The sequence below is a fragment of the Leucoraja erinacea genome, chromosome 2 (genome assembly GCF_028641065.1).
Source record: "Leucoraja erinacea ecotype New England chromosome 2, Leri_hhj_1, whole genome shotgun sequence".
Taxonomy (NCBI): domain Eukaryota; kingdom Metazoa; phylum Chordata; class Chondrichthyes; order Rajiformes; family Rajidae; genus Leucoraja; species Leucoraja erinaceus.
The window spans coordinates 39,281,398-39,301,205 of record NC_073378.1 but is presented as its reverse complement, the minus strand read 5'-3'; the positions used below and the strand labels follow the sequence as shown (position 1 = coordinate 39,301,205).

Genomic DNA, 19,808 nt, shown 5'->3' with positions numbered 1-19,808 from the left:
GACTACTCAAACCCTGTTCCATCATTCAATAAGATCATAAAAAATAAGATAATCTCTTCAAATCAATTTTTCTGCATGATAGTCATATAGTCCACGTGGGAACCCTAGCTTTGAATGAACTCAAGGACAACTTTTACAGGCCTCTGGAGTGGGATATTTTAAAGATTTAAAACTTTCCGAATAGAAGAATTATTCATCTTTCATCTCACTTCAGGCCTTATTGTTATCCTTATGCTGTGACTATTTCCCCTTTTTCTAAATTCCCGCTGCCAGGGAAACATTTCATCCAGAGGAGTAGGCAACAGGCCAAGCTGTAACTTGCTGATGAGGGCCACACACGTACTCCATGGGCAAGATGTGATGAACAGGAGGGTACATTATACAGAGAATGTGTGAACAACCAGAATCCATTTATTTACCAGAAGGACGTGATGACTACACACTCATTCAATATAATCTCACGAATGATTAAGGCATTTTTCATAAGCAATCATACTCTTCGGAAGAGGGTGCAGAGAGAAATGGTGATAAGTGACTATTGGCAAACCTCACAGACTCAGCACTGTATAGAGTAACCAAAGTTAGACACGAAAAACAAGAGTAACTCAGCAGGTCAGACAGCATCTCTGGAGAAAAGGAATAGGCAACGTTTCAGGTCGGGCCCCTTCTTCAGATTGAGCAAAAGATTCACTGCATTAGGCACGTTGAATGTGATGGCCAATAGACAATAAATGCAGATGGACTTGGTTTTCATGCACTATCATCACTGAAGCTATGATCAACTCTGTGGAGAATACAACTGACCTGGATGGTGGGTCAGAATTTGGATATTCTGTGATAAGTGACTGTCCTGATAACTTTGGGTATAGGTCAACGACAGCCAATCTTGACAACATCCAGGTTGAAACTGCCAGCTTGTTTGGCACCAACTCTTGTTTAGACACTGATGCTTCTTGGTTACAATGTCTACTATCATTCACCAATGTACAAGTTTAGTTTAGAGATGCAGCATAGAAACAGGCCCGTCAGGTACCGAGTCAATGCCGACCATCAATCATCCGTTCACACTCATGCTTTATAATTGCATGTTTTTTTCATTAACTCTCTACATAGTTAGGGAACTTTTACAGTGGCCAATTAACCTAAAAACCCACATGTCTTTGGAACACAGCTCTCAACCATCTCAAGAATAATTTGGAATGGGAAATAAAATCTGAGGAAGGACATTATTGCCATAGAGAGAGTGCAGAGAAGGTTCACCAGACTGATTCCTGGGATGTCAGGACTGTCACGAAGAAAGACTGGATAGACTTGGTTTTTACTCTCTAGAATTTAGGAGATTGAGAGGGGATCTTATAGAAACTTACAAAATTCTTAAGGGGTTGGACAGGCTAGATGCAGGAAGATTGTTCCCGATGTTGGGGAAGTCCAGGACAAGGGGTCACAGCTTAAGGATAAGGGGGAAATCCTTTAAAACCGAGATGAGAAGAACTTTTTTCACACAGAGAGTGGTGAATCTCAGGAACTCTCTGCCACAGAGGGTAGTTGAGGCCAGTTCATTGGCTATATTTAAGAGGGAGTTAGATGTGGCCCTTGTGGCTAAGGGGATCAGGGGGTATGGAGAGAAGGCAGGTACGGGATACTGAGTTGGATGATCAGCCATGATCATATTGAATGGCGGTGCAGGCTCGAAGGGCTGAATGGCCTACTCCTGCACCTAATTTCTATGTTTCTATGTTTCTGTCTTTCTAAAAATTCCCCAATCCTGCAACATTTACATAATACAGGGATTTTTGTTCATATTTACACAGGACAATATACAATTTGAAACTATTTTGTAATCCAAATAAGATCTGTGGGAAAACATGCAACTTCTTACCTGGTAACGTAATGTATGCAACATGAAATCCTTGGCCATTGACATTGTTGTCATTGTGGAAATGGATCCATGCATTAGGGCCAGGTGTCAGCAAGGGGGGAGGGCTTTCATTGCTACAATACCTGTGAAGGATATGATCTTGATCGAGCAGACCATCTCTAATCTTCAAGAAGCAAAAAAAAAGAGAATTCATTTAACAAATGGGACTTTGTTAAACATACAGCAAATGCATAAGAACAATATGCATGAATATGCAGTTTGGAGAAAATATCAAACCTTAGGCATGCTGTGACACATGAAACAGAAGGGATAGACAGACATGTAAGGCAGTTTACAACCCAGCTGTATGAATATTGATTTCTCAAATTTCAGGTAGCTCCTGCATCACCTCTCTCTCTGTCCCTCCATCATCCTGGTCGGCCTGATAGTTCCACTATTCGCATCCATATATCCCTTCATTATTACCTTTTCCACAGCCAACAATGACCGTTGTGGGCTTCACCTTTCCTTGGTCATTGGTGCTGGCTCTGATTTGTTCCGAATCTTTTCATACCTCTAGTTTCCCTCTCCCCTGACTATCAGTCTGAAGAAGTCTTGAGCCGAAACGACACCCAATCCTTTTCTCCAGAGATCCTGCCTGACCGCTGAGTTACTCAAGCGTTTTGTATCTATCTTTGGTGTAGGTTTCTATCCCTCAATTGTTTACCTGTACATGTGTCTGTCATGTATTTTAAACATCACTATTGTATCTGCTTCCACCACCTTCCCTGGCAACAAATTCCAGGAACCTAGCATTCTCGCTGTAAAAAAACTTGCCTTGTAAATCTACTTTATACTTCCCCCCTCTCACCTTAAATCTATGCCTACTAGTACTTAACATTTCCACCATGGGGGAAAAATAACTTTGACTATCTACCCTGTCAATGCCTCGCACAATTTAATATAATTCAGGCACGTTAAGTCCTCAACCTCTGATGCTCCAGAGAGAACAATGCAAGTTTGTCCAATTTTGTTGCATGGAGAAAAATGCAATACATTAGATTTTTCGAGTACAGAAGCACTTCTGGGGCATTTAAGGCAAGGAATGCAAATTGGTTTTTAATATGACCGGCTTAAAATAATATCATTACCAGATGTAAGTGCACCATCGAACTAAGGGCTTATGTGTAATGGACTCATGTGCCAAACTAATCATGCAAGTACACAGACATTTACAGACTACATTTAGAGAGTAATAGCAAACCGATCACAAGCATAATATACAGCCAACCAAACACTTGCAAGATCAAGAACTATACCCACTCGCTTAACATTCAATAGGGATACAAATAAACATGACCAAACTTAGTATTTTCCACAAAAAAAAAAGAATATATGAGGACCAAATTTCACTGGGATGACTCATATTGATGCCCTCCAGCTTGGATTGCTCACATGGTCAAGATCAAAGAGAGAGTATCCAACTAGTATGAACCCAGCAGATGTTTGCACTATAGCAGTTCTATTCCATGTACCAATTTCCCAAAGGCTGCTTTGGAACATGGCCTCACCATAAGTTTCAAAAACTATCAAAGAGTGATATCTCCCCCAGTGTAACATAATGTTGCCCCAAGCTGCTTAAAGTGATCTTCAGTTATGAAAACTGGATCCATAATTTGTGAGGAGATTGGCTATGATCCTAGTCAGAAAGATTATACTTCTTGTCCCATAAGTTGATGCTCAACTTATTACACTTTCTTCCTCCCCTATCATTATTCCAGGAAATCCAGTCAGAAGATTTGATTCTAATCGTTGTAATCCTGGAAACTCAGCCAAGTGAACTGTCGTGGACTAACCATGTTGAAATGACAGCCAAGAAGGGACATCATTACCTCTATTTCCTCAGGAGACTACTTATGGTCCATGTCCCATGTAATTGCTGAGATTTGGAGATGTAGCCCAGTCCATCTTCCCGTCATTGACTCTGTCTATACTTCATACAACTGTCGGAAAGCAGCCAACATAATCACTGGCGACCAACTCCAGATATTTCTTCTTCATCCTGCTCCCATCCAGCAGAAGGTACAGAAGCTTCAAACAAGCACTAGCAAACTTAAGAACAGCATCTCCCCCTCTGTTATCAGGCCTCAAACTGTCTGATTCACCTCCACCCCAATGTGGACATTGGACTTTGTCCATGAAACCGATGCAATACTATGCTGAGAACTATATTCCACACTCTATATCTTCTCCTTTATTCTACCCATTGTACAAGTTTGGCTTGACTATTTTATATATGGTATTATCTGGTCTGTTTGGATAACATGTAAAACAAAGCATTTCACTGTACCTTTGCACATGTGATAATAACCTAAACATTATACCCATGTCCTGGTGACATTTATTGAATGGCTGTGGAATTTCATCATTATAAATTATGTGTCGCACATGTTTTACCTCTAGGTAAGCAGAGCTGCAATTCTGATGGCTTCCAAAGTGAAGGAGTCCAAATGCAAAAGTGATCAGTAAATTAGGGCTGACCGATATGGTCCAGTAGCAATCAGTACTCGGTGGGTAGTTGCCTGGATAACCCGGTGAACTTATAACACCATAGGTTTCATTGAGATGGCCACCACAAGCTGAAGAATTAAAAATGTAGAAGAAACAAACTATAAAATTTGTTGCATCGCCGGTAGGCTAATGTGCATTCTTAATTAACATCCATTACATGGATTCAGAACTGCATATAACACAAAGATTTTACAGTGATGCAATCAAGCAAAATCAGTAAAACACATGCATTACAAATTGGCTTCAAAAAGGTCGGAATGTCTCAATTTGATGCATTTAATGAAGAACTTTTAAAGTTGTCACATTCAAAATGTCTGAAACATTGCACAGGTATTGTGCACAGCTAAATACCAAGACTATTAATATAATAATCATCAGATGATTTAAAGATTAAACATTGCTCAAATATAATAAGTCACCTTTTCTTTTCTTCCAATTAAATTCAGCAGATCTTCAGAATCTGCTTAAAGGGGCAAACTGGACCTCAGTTTAAAAGTGAATTTAATGGGCAGTACAGTGACATAGCTGGTAGAGCCAGTGCCTCACAGTGCCAGAGGTGTGGGTTCGCTCCTGATATCGGTGAAGTACTTGTGGAGTTTCCATGTTCTCCTTGTGATCATGTGAGTTTCCTACAGGTGTACTCTGGTTTCCTCCCACACTCCAAAGATGTACAGTTTGTAGGTTAATTTGCTTTGGTAAAGATTGTAAACTCAGATTCAGATTCAATTTTAATTGTCATTGTCAGTGTACAGTACAGAGACAACGAAATGCATTTAGCATCTCCCTTGAAGAGCAACATAGCAAACGATTTGAATAAAAAAAAATAATAATAAGTGTCCGGAGGGGGGGGGGTGGTGATTGGCAGTCACCGAGGTACGTTGTTGAGTAGAGTGACAGCCGCCGGAAAGAAGCTGTTCCTCGACCTGCTGGTTCGGCAACGGAGAGACCTGTAGCGCCTCCCGGATGGTAGGAGGGTAAACAGTCCATGGTTGGGGTGAGAGCAGTCCTTGGCGATGCTGAGCGCCCTCTGCAGACAGCGCTTGCTTTGGACAGACTCAATGGAGGGGAGCGTGGAACCGGTGATGCGTTGGGCAATTTTCACCACCCTCTGCAATGCCTTCCGGTCGGAGACAGAGCAGTTGCCATACCATACTGTGATGCAGTTGGTAAGGATGCTCTCGATGGTGCAGCGGTAGAAGTTCACCAGGATCTGAGGAGACAGATGGGCCTTCTTCAGTCTCCTCAGGAAAAAGAGACGCTGATGAGCCTTCTTGATCAGAGTAGAGGTATTGTGAGTCCAAGAGAAGTCATCGGAGATGTTGACTCCCAGGAACCTGAAGCTAGAAACACGTTCCACCTCCGTCCCGTTAATGTGGATGGGGGTGTGCGTGCCGCCTCTGGACTTCCTGAAGCAGTGTCCCTGGTGTGTAGGATAGTGCTAGTGGGGGTGGGGATCACTAGTCATTGTGGTAGGGCCTGTTTCAGCACTGTATTTCTAAAACTAAAACCAAAAAATATATTTTTTTCAATATGGTTTATCAATGGATATAGGAATAGGGTGGAAAAGTGGACATGAAATAAAGTGTGAGCCATGGTCTTATTGAATAATATTACAGACCCGAGGGACTATATGACCAATGATAACCACAGATGAAAATATTATGAACATATTTCGGGCCAACTCATGGATGCCTACCAAGGTGCCTTCCTGAGCTAATCCCATTTGCCTGCATTTGTGCTGAATCACTCAATACCATTCTTATCTGTGAACCTGCCAAAATGTATTTTTAAACTTTGTAATTGTACTTGCCTCTCCCACATTCTCTTGCAGTTTGTTCCAAATACCCACCTCTCTCACCTTTTTTCCTCTTTCACCTGCAACTTATGCCCTCTACTTTTAGACGTCCATGCCCTTGGCAAAAGACTGTGATCATCCACCTTATCTATGCCCCTCATGATTTCATCAACCTCCATAAGGTCATCTTTCAGCTTCCTTCAATCCAGAGAAAACAGTTCCAGTCTATTTTTGTCTACCTTCCTGTACCAAATAAAAGTAAGAGGGTTGGCTGGTCACCCTCAGATTTGATTGAAAATCATGTTTTGCACACCTCTGGTACAAAGAACACAGCAGAAAAATCAACTTTCAACTCAAAGTTCCTTTGAAGTTATGAACCATTAGTATAGCTTGAATTATTGCCAAAAGCCCATTGGAATTTGGAGTTGAGACCTTGTTTGCTGTTGTATTACTTTTGTGATGTGATGTACAAATACTGATTTTCAGGGAAATCTGAGAAGGTGATCAGTCAATCCATTAGTCCATGTTGCACAGAATGAGACTAAACTACATAATAATTAATGACACACAAGATGGTTAATTTATCTATATTCGTACTTCAATAGAGCACTGATGGTCCATTTTCTCATCTCTTAGTTGGTCAATGTGAAACCATGATAACAGAAAACTTTGCTTTTCAACCAGTCCCTGCAAATCTGTACTGTCCCTGCCTGCTTCAAAGTCTCCACTATTGTCCCTGTACCCAAAAAGACAAGGATTACTGGTCTTAATGACTACATTAAAGCCTTAAAGCCTTCTTGTCCTGGGCAGATCTTAAAGCCTTCTTGTCCTGGGCAGAGCAGTTCCCAAACCAAATTGTGATATTTCCGGACAAGATGCTTTCCACAGCCGCTGAGCAGAAGCACTGGAGGATCCTCAGAGACACTCTGAATTTCCTCAATGGCCTGAGGTAGTAAAGGCGCTGCTTTGCCTTACTCACGAGTGCTGCAGTGTGTGATGTCTATGTCATATCCTCAGAGATGTGGACTCCCAGGTATTTAACACAGCTCATCCTATCCACAGTATACCCATTGATCCTCAATGGTGTGTACGTCCTCGGATGATGCGCCCTCCCAAAGTCCACGATCAGCTCCTTCGTTTTTTTGATGTTCAAGAGGAGGCTGTTGTCTTGACACCAGAGTGCCAATTCAGCCACCTCCTCCCGGTAGGCCTTCTCATCATTGCCTGAAATCAGGCCCACCACCACAGTGTCATCAGCAAACTTGATTATCGAGTTGGAGCTGAACCTAGCCACACAGTCATGTGTGTACAGGGAGTACAGTAGGGGGCTGAGGACGCAACCCTGGGGGGATCCTATGCTCAGGGTGAGGGACTTCCCTTTGGCGCACAGGGTCCACACTACTCAATGATCACCCTGTACATTAGCATTATCCTACACACTAGAACCAATTAATAATTTACAGAAGCCAATTAATCGACACACCTGTGGGTCTTTGGAGTGTGAGAGGAAACCGAAGCACCTGGAGAAAACCTATGCGGTCATTGGGAGAAGGTACAAACTCTGTACAAACAGTTTTCCCTGCTAAATACAAGGAAATCCTATCCCTAAGAGTTCTCTTCAATAACTTCCCCACCACTGATTTTCCTCCAGCAGGTGTTTTTCTCTGCAGATTTCAACATCTGGAGCCTCTTGCATCCTCTATCAGACTAATTGAAACCCTTGCAAGTAGTTCTTGCAAATTGTGATCCTAGCATTTATACAGTTCAAGTGTCAAGAATGCTTAATTGTCAAACGTACTACTACAGAACAATGAAATTCCTACAGTATAATTCAAGGTTAGATAAATGACAAGGGCCTGTCCCACTTTCATGACCTAATTCACAACCTTTTTTACTCATGGACATTTTTCATCATGCTTGAAAAAACACCCCGATCTACTTGATGCCACGAGTACCTACGACTAGCAACACGACCTCCTACGACCTACCTACGACCTCCTACGACCTCGTAACGACCATGCTGCGAGTATGAGTCAAGGGCAAATTCGGCAGAGGCCGTGAATTAGGTCGTGAAAGTGGGACAGGCCTTTTATCCTTTTTTTATAGGGACCAATTACATTAGAGTCAGAACTTTCACTAATGGAATAGAGATATCCTTATCCCTAACATATTTGTAGTCCATCGAGACTGTGAATGAATACTACAGTGGGAGCTTCTGCACAATGAAGAACAATGCATCTTCACGTCTATAAACATTATACAATTAAAAATTGCAACTAATCTGCAGGCTGGTACAGGTTGTGTTGCAGACTCATAGCTCCAGGGTTGTGCTGAATGGCGAGTTACTTGGCTACTGTAAATTAATTCTTGGGTAGGTAGGTAGTAAAGAAATCAGGTGGGAAATGATAGGGTGGAGATGATGGCCATTTGAGAAGGAATCAATCATCAGGTTATAAGTAAGAGGTATGTGATTGATAGGTATGTGATTGATGCTATGATAGCCATGTATACTTGATGTGCCAAATTGCCTCTTTCTACTTTGTATGATGCGACAAAATTGCATACTTGGCTAAAAGTTACATTTGTAGGAAATTTATCATAATCGATTAAAAAAGTCTGGACTCCTTCCATACAGTAAGCATTAATCAGAACCTTTCATTGTTTTACCTTGCTGTTGTATTTGACACTCTGGCCCTGTCCAGTTGCTCGTGCAAGTACAAGTGTAAGCAGCGATGCCATCAGTACAGCTTCCTCCATTCTGACATGGGTTACTGGTACAGTCATTAATGTTCAGAGTGCAGTTGATTCCAGCCCATCCGAGAGCACAAATGCATTTATAACTTGAATTTATGGGCTGCAAAAATACAAAGGTTTAGCACAAGAAACTGCAATTTACTTTGAACCATATGCAATAGCAGCACCCACACCACATTCTAACTTCATGGCAAAAACAGGCAATCAATATACGAACTGCATACTGCACCTTTGGGTTGGTTACAGCTTGGCAGGAGGAGATACACAAAATATTCCTCTTTCCATATAATGTCACAAACATTTCCCATAGACAATGACATACACTAAAAAAAAAGTTTTTCTAATGTCTATGATATATGCTTATTTAATTTGCAAAACAACCATCAAAGTTTTCTGTGAAGTATTGTAGTGAAAGATATTGACAAATATTGTCTCTTTGCATAATCAGAACTTACAAAACATTGGCCATTCACACACGGGTTGCTGTGTTGACAAAGATCATTGACAGGAATGCAGCCATTGTCTCCATGGCCATTTCCAAAATAATCAGCTGGACAAGTGCAAGTCGGATCGTTGTCACCTGAGAGTAATAAATAACACGAGAGGTTCAGCCCTCTATTTCAACTTGATACTCTCCTTGATTTAGTAAGCCATGGATTAATCAGCCTCCAGTAGTAGTTTTTTTCTTAATGGAATGTAATATTATCAATAATTATGCAATATCTCTTCAAATGCACGTCAGTGCATAACTACAATCTTATCATTAAACGTAGTTTCCCAGTCCATTTTATTTTTCCCAGTCTCACTCTCACCTGAAAATTAAATTCTATTATGTAAGATCATTCCTCCCCATAAGAAAAAATGAGATCAATAAACCTTTGATATTTTGTCTAAATATTGGAAAAATGCTGGTCAATGTCTAAGTATCTGTATTTTCAATATTGAATAGAATGAGTGTCATTGTTCGGCAACTTGAGCGCCCTGGAGAGGAAAAGACTACAAAAAGTAGTAAACACTGCCCAATCCATCATCGGCTCTGACCTTCCTTCCATCGAGGGGATTTATCGCAGTCGCTGCATCAAAAAGGCTGGCAGTATCATCAAAGACCCACACAATCCTGGCCACACACTCATCTCCCTGCAGAAGGTACAGGAGCCTGAAGACTGCAACAACCAGGTTCAGGAATAGCTACTTTCCCACAGCCATCAGGCTATTAAACCTGGCTCGGACAAAACTCTGATTATTAATAACCCATTATCTGTTATTTGCACTTTATCAGTTTATTTATTCATGTGTGTATATATGTATATTATGGTATATGGACACACTGATCTGTTTTGTAGTAAATGCCTACTATGTTCTGTGTGCAAAGCAAGAATTTCATTGTCCTATCAGAGACACATGACAATAAACTCACTTGACTTGACACTTGACACTTGCAACACATAATAATCAAATTCAAACACTTGAAAAACTCAGTTGAAACACTAATTTAGAATTTATTAGCACAAATAAGCTTGAACAAAATAGCTTGCTGGGTATTAGTGACATTTTTGGCATTTTACCTGGATTGCAAGTACATGATGCCAAGCAATGACATCCTCCATTGTTCTCGGAGCATAAATCAATCTGGGTGCAGATTTTCCCATCACCCTGGTAACCTACAAATGAAATAAACCATATTGTGCAAAGGATGTTATTTAAGAACAAGATACACAATCAAAAAGTATTTTCACTGTTAAATGTTCCTTTATAGATGTTGCCTGACCCATTGAGTTAGTGGTGATCCACTAAATGGGAGGAGGAATATCTCTATGCTTAACAAAGGCATGCCGAGTGCATATGTGCTGAAAGAAAGGCGGAAGCATTTGCCACCATATTCAGCCAGAATTTTTGAGTTTATATTTCTGACTGCTATATTTAAGAGGGAGTTAGATGTGGCCCTTGTGGCTAAAGGAGTCAGGGGGTATGGAGAGGCAGGGTTGGGATACTGAGTTGGATGTTCAGCCATGATCATATTGAATGGCGATGCAGGCTCGAAGGGCCAAATGGCCTACTTCTGCACCTATTTTCTATGTGTCTATATGCCGGTGATACTGCTAAAATCAAAATTTTGATTGTACCTATATCTCATTGTGCATATGACAATGAATTTGACTTGACTTGAATGGTCCATATTGATTTCATGCTGAAATCCACACTGCCACCGAAGTTAATCTTCAGTCAATTCAATTTACTCCACATGATATCAAGAAAGAGCAGAAACACTAGATACAGCAAAGACCATAAAGTCCAGACAACCTCCTAGTAGCAGAACATAAGACCTATGCTGCAGAACTAGCTACATCCCAGCCAACTATTCCAGTATAGTTGTAACAAAGGCATCCAGCGAACAATATGGAAAGTTGTCCAGGTATGTCCCATTCACAAAATCGTGAGATATCCAATCCTCCTGATAACTACTCAATCAGTACATCCTCATCATCAACAGTGATAGAGGGTATTATTGACTATTTTATCCAGCAGTTCTTATCCCCTAATAACTTGCTCACCAAAGCCTGATTTTCTACAGGACCACTTGACTCCAGATCTTTTTAAAGGACTTTGCCAAAGATAAATCACAAGGCAGTACTCCAGAGATAAAAGTGAATTTTTGAACAATGAAGCAGTATTTGACTAAGAATGGCATCGCAACACCATGCGGAAAATAAAATCAATGGGCATTAAGGGACGATCACTCCAAATGCTAGAGAAATATCTTGCACAAAAGAAGGTAGGTGTTGTTGTTGTTCAAATTTGTGGCCTGAAAACTCTCTACAAGTGTTCCTTAGGACTGTGTCTTAGGTCAAGCAGCCATCAATGACCTTCATATGGTCAAAAAGTGAGAATATTTGCTGATAATTGTACAATGTTTATTTTCATTCTCAACTGTTCTGAAAATAAAGTATCTCCACATAACAAGGCTAAAAATACATTCAGATACATACTTGCACATCAAGTAATGTTTATGCCACATAACTATCTCCAGTAAGAGGGAGTTAAGGCACACCTCCCCTACATTCAAAAATATGCCAACAACCAATTTATGCACCTTGGGAATTACCTTTGATCCGAAACTAAACTGGGCCAGACACATAAATAGCGTGATGGTCTGATGCTGGGTTTCCTCTGGTGCATTACTCACCTTAAGACATCCCAAAACCATTCCAACATCTAATGGCACAAATCAGGACTGTGATTTAATTTGCCACAATACAAGACAGAGCAGCAATCCATGGCAGAACAGCCCATTTAATTCATACCTACCTACTACTCTGTGTATTAATCTCCTCAACATCTGCACAGAAGCTGCAGTTTCTGCTCCATGATCAATTCCATTCATACCCCTCAACAAATGAAGTGGCCCATCTGTGCATGTGGACCTAGCTACCATTCTGACGCGAGCTGACAAATAGCAGATGACATTTGCATCATAACAATGACGATAAGGAAATCATATTATGGGCAACAAGGAAATGGCAGAAGAGTTAAATCGGTACTTCGGATCTGTCTTCACTAAGGAATACACAAACAATCTCCCAGATGTACTGGAGGATCTAAGGGGGAAGAGGAAGTGAAAGAAAATGTCATTAGGCGAGAAATAGTATTGGGTAGGCTAATAGGACTGAAGGATGATAAATCCCCTGGACCTGATGGTCTGCATCCCAGGGTCCTCAGGGAGTGGCTCAAGAAATAGTAGACGCGTTGGTGATCATTTTCCAATGTTCAATAGATTCAGGATAAGGTCCTGTGGATTGGGATAGCTAATATTATCCCACTTTTCAAGAAAGGAGCGAGAGAGAAAAGGGGGAATTACAGACCAGTTAGCCTGACTTCGTTGGTGGGAAAGATACTGGAGTCAATTATTAAAGAGGTAATAATGGGGCATTTGGATAGCAGTAAAAGGATTAGTCCAAGTCAACATTGATTTATGAAAGGGAAATCATGCTTAACTAATCTTCTGGAATTTCTTGAGGATGTGACAAGTAAAATGGATGAAGGGGTGCCAGTGGATGTAGTGTATCTAGACTTTTAAAAAGCCTTTGATAAGGTCCCGCGCGGGAGACTGGTGACTAAAATTAGAGCACATGGTATTGGGGGTAGGGTGTTGACATGGATAGAAAATTGGTTGGCAGACCGGAAGCAAAGAGTAGGAGTGAATAGGTCCTTTTCAGAATGGCAGGCAGTGGTGAGTTGAGTGCCGCAAGGCTCGGTGTTGGGGCCGCAACTATTTAATTAATGATTTGGAAGAGGGAATTAGGAGCAACACTAGCAAGTTTGCTGATGACACAAAGCTGGGTGGCAGTGTGAACTGTGAAGAGGATGTTAGGAGGTTGCAGGGTGACCTGGACAGGTTGAGTGAGTGGGCAGATGCGTGGCAGATGCAGTATAATATAGATAAATGTGAGGTTATCCACTTTGGTGGCAAAAACAAGGGGGCAGATTATTATCTCAATGGGGTTAGGTTAGGTAAGGGGGAGGTACAGCGAGACCTGGGTGTCCTTGTACACCGGCCACTGAAAGTTGGCGTGCAGGCACAGCAGGCAATGAAGAAAGCTAATGGAATGTTGGCCTTCATAACAAGAGGATTTCAGTATAGGAGTAAAGAGGTTCTTCTGCAGTTGTATAGGGCTCAGGTGAGACCTCATCTGGAGTATTGTGTACAGTTTTGGTCTCCTAATTTGAAGAAGGACATCCTTGTGATTGAGGCAGTGCAGCGTAGGTTCACGAGATTGATCCCTGGGATGGCGGGACTGTCATATGAGGAAAGATTGAAAAGACTAGGCTTGTATTCACTGGAGTTTAGAAGGATAGAAACATAGAAAACTAATACAGGAGTAGGCCATTCGAGCCTGCACCGCCATTCAATATGATCGTGGCTGATCATCCAACTCAGTATCCCGTACCTGCCTTCTCTCCATACCCCCTGATCCCTTTAGCCACAAGGGCCACATCTAACTCCCTCGTAAATATAGCCAATGAACTGGCCTCAACTACCTTCTGTGGCAGAGAGTTCCAGAGATTCTCCACTCTCTGTGTGAAAAATGTTTTTCTCATCTCGGCCCTAAAGGATTTCCCCTTTATCCTTAAACTGTGACCCCTTGTCCTGGACTTCCCCAACATCGGGAACAATCTTCCTGCATCTAGCCTGTCCAACCCCTTAAGAATGTTGTAAGTAAGGATGAGGGGGTATCTTATCGAAAATATAAAATTATAAAAGGACTGGACAAGCTAGATGCAGGAAAAATGTTCCCAATGTTGGGCGAGTCCAGAAACAGGGGCCACAGTCTTAGAATAAAGGGGAGATCATTTAAGACTGAGGTGAGAAAAAACCTTTTCACCCAGAGAGTTGTGAATTTATGGAGTTCCCTGCCACAGAGGGCAGTGGAGGCCAAATCACTGGATGGATTTAAGAGAGTTAGATAGAGCTCTAGGGGCTAGTGGAGTCAAGGGATATGGGGAGAAGGCAGGCACGGGTTATTGATAGGGGACGATCAGCTATGATCACAATGAATGTCGGTGCTTGCTCGAAGGGCCGAATGGCCTCCTCCTGCACCTATTTTCTATGTTTCTATGTAATGTCTGGCATTGAGCATCTCCAACATGGTAGAGTCTAACCATCCACCCTTGACATTCAGTGGTATTACTCTTGCTACATCTCCCTCCATCAACATCCTGAGGCAGCCAGCACTGAAGCAGCCAGAAACTACTTCTGACACCCGAAGGCGTGCCAAGCACTTTCTACTTGCCTCGATGAATACTGCATCGACAATTCTCAAGAAGCTTGACAATATGCACAACAAAGCAGCCCACTTAATTGGCATCCTCTTCACCACCCCAAACATTCATTTATTCTACCTCTAGCACAAAGTGTGCTGCATGATGAAGCAGCTACAAAATGCACTTTGAGTTAGGTCCATATTATGTCAGATGGAGTTGATATTATGAATATCAGTATTTGTTAAGTATTAGCGGACGTTATTAGTCCTAATATTCCATATAACTACCATCAATCTAGTAATGAGTGGCATTCAATTTTAATTGATTTCTACTTAGCAAGGAACACTACAAAATATTGCTTTACTATATTTAAAATTGTTACGTATTGTAGATTGGTTGATGCATGACAACCAATCATAATAGGCTAGCATCACTGACCTCACCTTACTGTATCATTTATATTAACACCCACTTCCTACACTGCTCAGTTCTGGAAGCAGTCAGGATGCTCTGACAACTAACGATCTACTGTACTGCTATAGTTTACATAACGATTAAAGATGATCTTGGATTACATATCGTGTGAATCTCTTGTTTACAGCAATATACGTCTTCAGATCATCACTAATTATTGCAAGTTCAAAACTAAATAAAAGTTGTAAATGATTTCAGGTTTTTGAACCAATGTCACATATAAACACCTCTCCATGTGTGTATCAATAAGCTAGACCAAGAGATAACAACAGAAATACATATGTGCTGGACATAAACCGCAATGATAATATCCCAAAACATTAATGCATTGGACAAATGGTGCTGCAGAATATTGGTCTTACACTCATCGATATCCTGGCACCTATGACCATCTCCTTTCCAGCCTGTGGACATTTTATCAAAATGTATCCTTTCATCCAAAAGATACACTTTTAAATATATTACTGTATTCTAATAATAGAAGTTAATGAAACACATTTTAATATCTGGTTCCTGATGACAAATAAATAATTATAAAATATTTAAATGGATTTAATATTGAAATAAGAACGTGTATTACCTGCTGGGCAGTTCTCACAAGAGTAAGAACCTGGGGAGTTTAAGCATGATACTGGAGGATTTGTTGAGCAGGGTTGAAATGGAAGGCTGCATTCATCAATATCAGAACTGCAAGCTGAGCCAATAGAGGGCTGACTCCACCCATCTTCACAGATACAGTGATACTTAGGCTATGAGTGAATTACAGATCAAAAGACAGACTATTATTAAATCAGCAGGGCAAGTTTTCGAGTTTATTTTCAAGATCTAATTGCATGGAAAACTGGATCTACTCAAACAATGTATCACAGAAAATCCCATTCAGTACAGGCTATTTAATAAACAATTCCACATTCCGCAACAAACAGAACAAATGGCCAAAACTAGATAATTTCCTCCTAATAAAATAAGGATTATATCTCTCGATAAAGACCCTGAGGGGAGAATATTTTCTCAGTACAGCTGTATGATTTACAGGTATGTTCTACAGAATGAATCTGAAAACTGTAAAGTTCAGGCTCAGGACCAGCTTTGTCTCAGCAACCATCAGATTATTGAACACGACTAACTCCAACTAAACTCTGAACTACAAACTGCCTGGGTTGCACTTGGAATTTTGGGTTCTGTTGTGTTTTTTTTTGCCTTATATTGTTATTTTTAATTTTTTGAAATTGTTTCTGTTTATTGTATTATCTATTGAATATTGGGTTTAGAAACCTGGTGTGCTGCTGCTGCTGCAAATAATATTGTCATTATTCTGTTTCAGTACATATGACGATAAACCACTCTTGACTCTTGATAGGATATCTGACAATGGTTCCAGTATATAGAGTCTACAACTATTGCATTAACTTAAAATTGATTATTCTTGCTGAACCTATTGAATAATGTTCAATGCTTTTCAAATGGTTCCATGGTTGTTACCTGATTTGGCTGAACTCTGTTTAAATCAATGCAGATGCCATGTTCACATCTTGTTTGGGAGGCACCTTGGCAATCGTCATATTTGGAATTACAATGTGGACCAAACCATTCCGGAGTACATTTACAACTATGAATAACAAAATATAATTTATGTTAGAAACAAGATTTCCTGAATCTTATTTCACATTGTCATATCCTTGGTATAGTTCTAATATGGATGTTTAGAAACATCAATATCCTGATTAATTTAGCTGCACCAAACTATTGTTAGAAACAAAATGATCAAACAATGGGCATTTTATAAATTAAAAAATATGTTTGCTCTAAGCTGATTTCAAAACAGAGCATATTTATTTTTCAAGACCTTTCAATTTGCACAAAGGATCAAGTTTGTTCAATATTCTAAAATATTTCACATAAATCACACAATAGCGCTGGTGGTCCAAACCTGACTCCTGGCTGTCTCCCTCTGTCAACTCATGGAGATTGCCTGTTCCTTAAACCAAATGGGACTGTCACTGTTTCATTATTCACATAATTCATAATGACAGAAGAAATAGCAGAAGATCATTTGTCCCTCGTGCTTGCTCCATCAGTCAACAAAATGCTGTATTATTCTATGCCTTAATTCCCTTAACAACTACAAACCTTTGATCTCTGCCTTGAATATTTTCAATGACAGATCAACGATAAGCCCCCTCTGGTAGAGAATTCCAAAGATTCACAAGCTTCTAAGTAAAGAAATTCCTTCTCACCCATGTCCTTAATTTGAGACTGTGATTACTGATTCTAGACACTAGGCTGGGGAAACCTCATCCTCCAACACCCTGTCAAGCCATATCATTATATTTATCTGGCTTTTAGAATAAAATAAATTGGCAATAATAAGTTGTGAGTTAAAACACTTGCTGCACCTCTGACATACTAATAATTTGACTAATTATATGTTACCTGTAACTGCCTTGTGTATTCGTGCATGTTGCTCCATTCTGGCATGCTAGTGGTGATCCTGCATAGATCTCACACTCATTTATGTCATCAGAACAAGTAGGTCCCTAAATATGCAAAATATTGAGAATTAATAAGTACTTGGAATTAAATTTCCCTTCAGCTTCAATGAATTTCACTGCTGACAACTTAGCACTGTTCAATCATAAAACAGCAAACATAAAATAACAAAGGTTTCCTGCACCAACGCCAATCCCTTGATTCTTTTAATATTCAAAGATCCATCAATCTTTGTCCAGGAAACATTCAATGACTATCGTAACCTTGGGGAGAGAATTCTGAAGTTTCACTACTGTATGGAGATTTATTTTCAGCTCTGAAAAGCCAACACCTTATTTAGAGTCTGTGATCTTATTTAGAGTCTGTGATCCACTCCCGGAAGTGGCGGCACTGTTGAATGGCTGCGGCTCGCCTGCAGTCCGTCTGTTTTTACTTTTTTTTGTGTTTTTTTTTTTTTGTCTTGTTTAGTTACATTTTTGGTTATTAGGTTCTGTTATGTATGTGTGTGTGTGGGGGGGGGGGGGGGGGGGGGGGGGCTGAAACAGGGCTTTCTGTCTCTCCCTTCGGGGGAATGCGACTTTTTCTTGTCGTATCCCCCTTCTCTGCCTCCGTCTGCACTGAGGCCTAATGGCGGAGCTGGCGGCCTCCAACCTGCGATCGACCTCGAGGCTCCGGAGGTAGAGCCAGCCAGGACTCACCAACGCGAGGCTGGCCGTCTTCGAGCTGTGGCGGCGTTCGGGCGCTCCAGTGGCAGCGGCACGACTCGGCGCTCCGGTGAGGACTCGAGGCTGGGACGGCGCTCCCGTGAAGGTCGGCCCTGCTCGGGGCTTGGACGGTGCTCCGGTGGCTGAGACGGCCCGGCGCGGGGCTGAGACGGTACTCTGGTGGCTGAGGCGGCGTTCTGGCGGTGGCGACCTGAATCCGGGGCTCGGCCGCGGGCCAGTGGATGACATCATCGGGAGCTCACAGGTCACAAGCTGGTGCCTGTTTTCTGGAGCTCCCGCGACAACAGCTGCGTCTGCTGGACTGGAGGGCGGCAGCTTCGACCACCCCGGGCCGCGGAGCTTGAACCGGCCCATTCTCGGAGCTTGGTGAGCCGCGGGACTGACTTACCATCGCCCGGTGGGGTATCGCCTCAGCACAGAGGGAAAAGAGGAGGGAAGAGACAATAACCCTAAGATTTTTGCCTCCATCACAGTGAGGAGGTGTCTGGTGAACTCACTGTGGTGGATGTTAATTTATTGTGTGTTTTGTTGTTTATTATTACATGTATAGCTGCAGGCAACGACATTTCGTTCAGACCGAAAGGTCTGAATGACAAATAAAGGATCTAAGTCTAAGTCTATTTTGAGTCTTGTTCCTGGATTACCCAACACAGGGAAACATTATCCCTGCATCCACCCAGCAATGTCTGACAAGAATATTTTATGTTTCAATGAGAAACTCTTATATGTGTGAACTTAAGAGGTCTGCATATAATTTTACTTCGGAGTCACGTGAGTGACTACGTGAAGAACCCTGCCCAGTGCGCAGGTGCGGCATTAACGTCCAGCTGTGCACACGGCGGCCCAGCGGGAGTCGGGCGCTCCCGCAAACCAGCCTGAAATAAGGAACGTTAGGTAAGTACCTACCTTAATCGGGCCTTGTGTTTTTTGCTCCAGGGGGAGCAAAGCAGCAGAGGAAGCGGCCCCCGTTCGACTCCAGCGAAGGAGCCGACAGTGGAGGGGGATAGGCGCAAACGGGACCGCACACGCTGCGGACCACTGACAGGGAGCTGCGCTGATGCCGGTCCGCTGAACAGCTGTTTGATTAACAGCAGCGGACCGGAGGGAAATTCAAAACCCGACCGGCAACCCCTGCAGACTCCCGACAAGGAGAATCGCCGCCCGGGAACCGCTAGAATGCCGCCCAAAAACGGCAGGCAGCCTCTAACAACAGGTAAGACAAAACCTTACCAAAAATACAGGTTCTACAGAATCAACTTTCCTCTAACTCTGGAACAGGCTGGAGACAGCAAAAACAAGTATGTCTGTCTCCCCAAGCCAGAGGAGGTCATGGAGCTAAAAACCTCCAGAAAAACGAGGGGTCACTGGCTGAATGCCAAGG

At 41.8% G+C, this 19,808-nt stretch overlaps 1 protein-coding gene across 1 annotated transcript in view; it reads right to left on the bottom strand.

The window, feature by feature from the left end:
* cubn (cubilin (intrinsic factor-cobalamin receptor)) overlaps positions 1–19,808 on the bottom strand; it is a 239,566-nt gene that overhangs the window by 199,895 nt on the left and 19,863 nt on the right. The window contains 11 exon segments of the mRNA XM_055649570.1: positions 1,880–2,042; positions 4,316–4,527; positions 8,892–9,078; positions 9,434–9,558; positions 10,544–10,639; positions 13,800–13,803; positions 15,499–15,563; positions 15,566–15,616; positions 15,793–15,961; positions 16,695–16,821; positions 17,646–17,749. Of these exon segments, the coding sequence (XP_055505545.1) occupies positions 1,880–2,042; positions 4,316–4,527; positions 8,892–9,078; positions 9,434–9,558; positions 10,544–10,639; positions 13,800–13,803; positions 15,499–15,563; positions 15,566–15,616; positions 15,793–15,961; positions 16,695–16,821; positions 17,646–17,749 (1,303 nt within the window).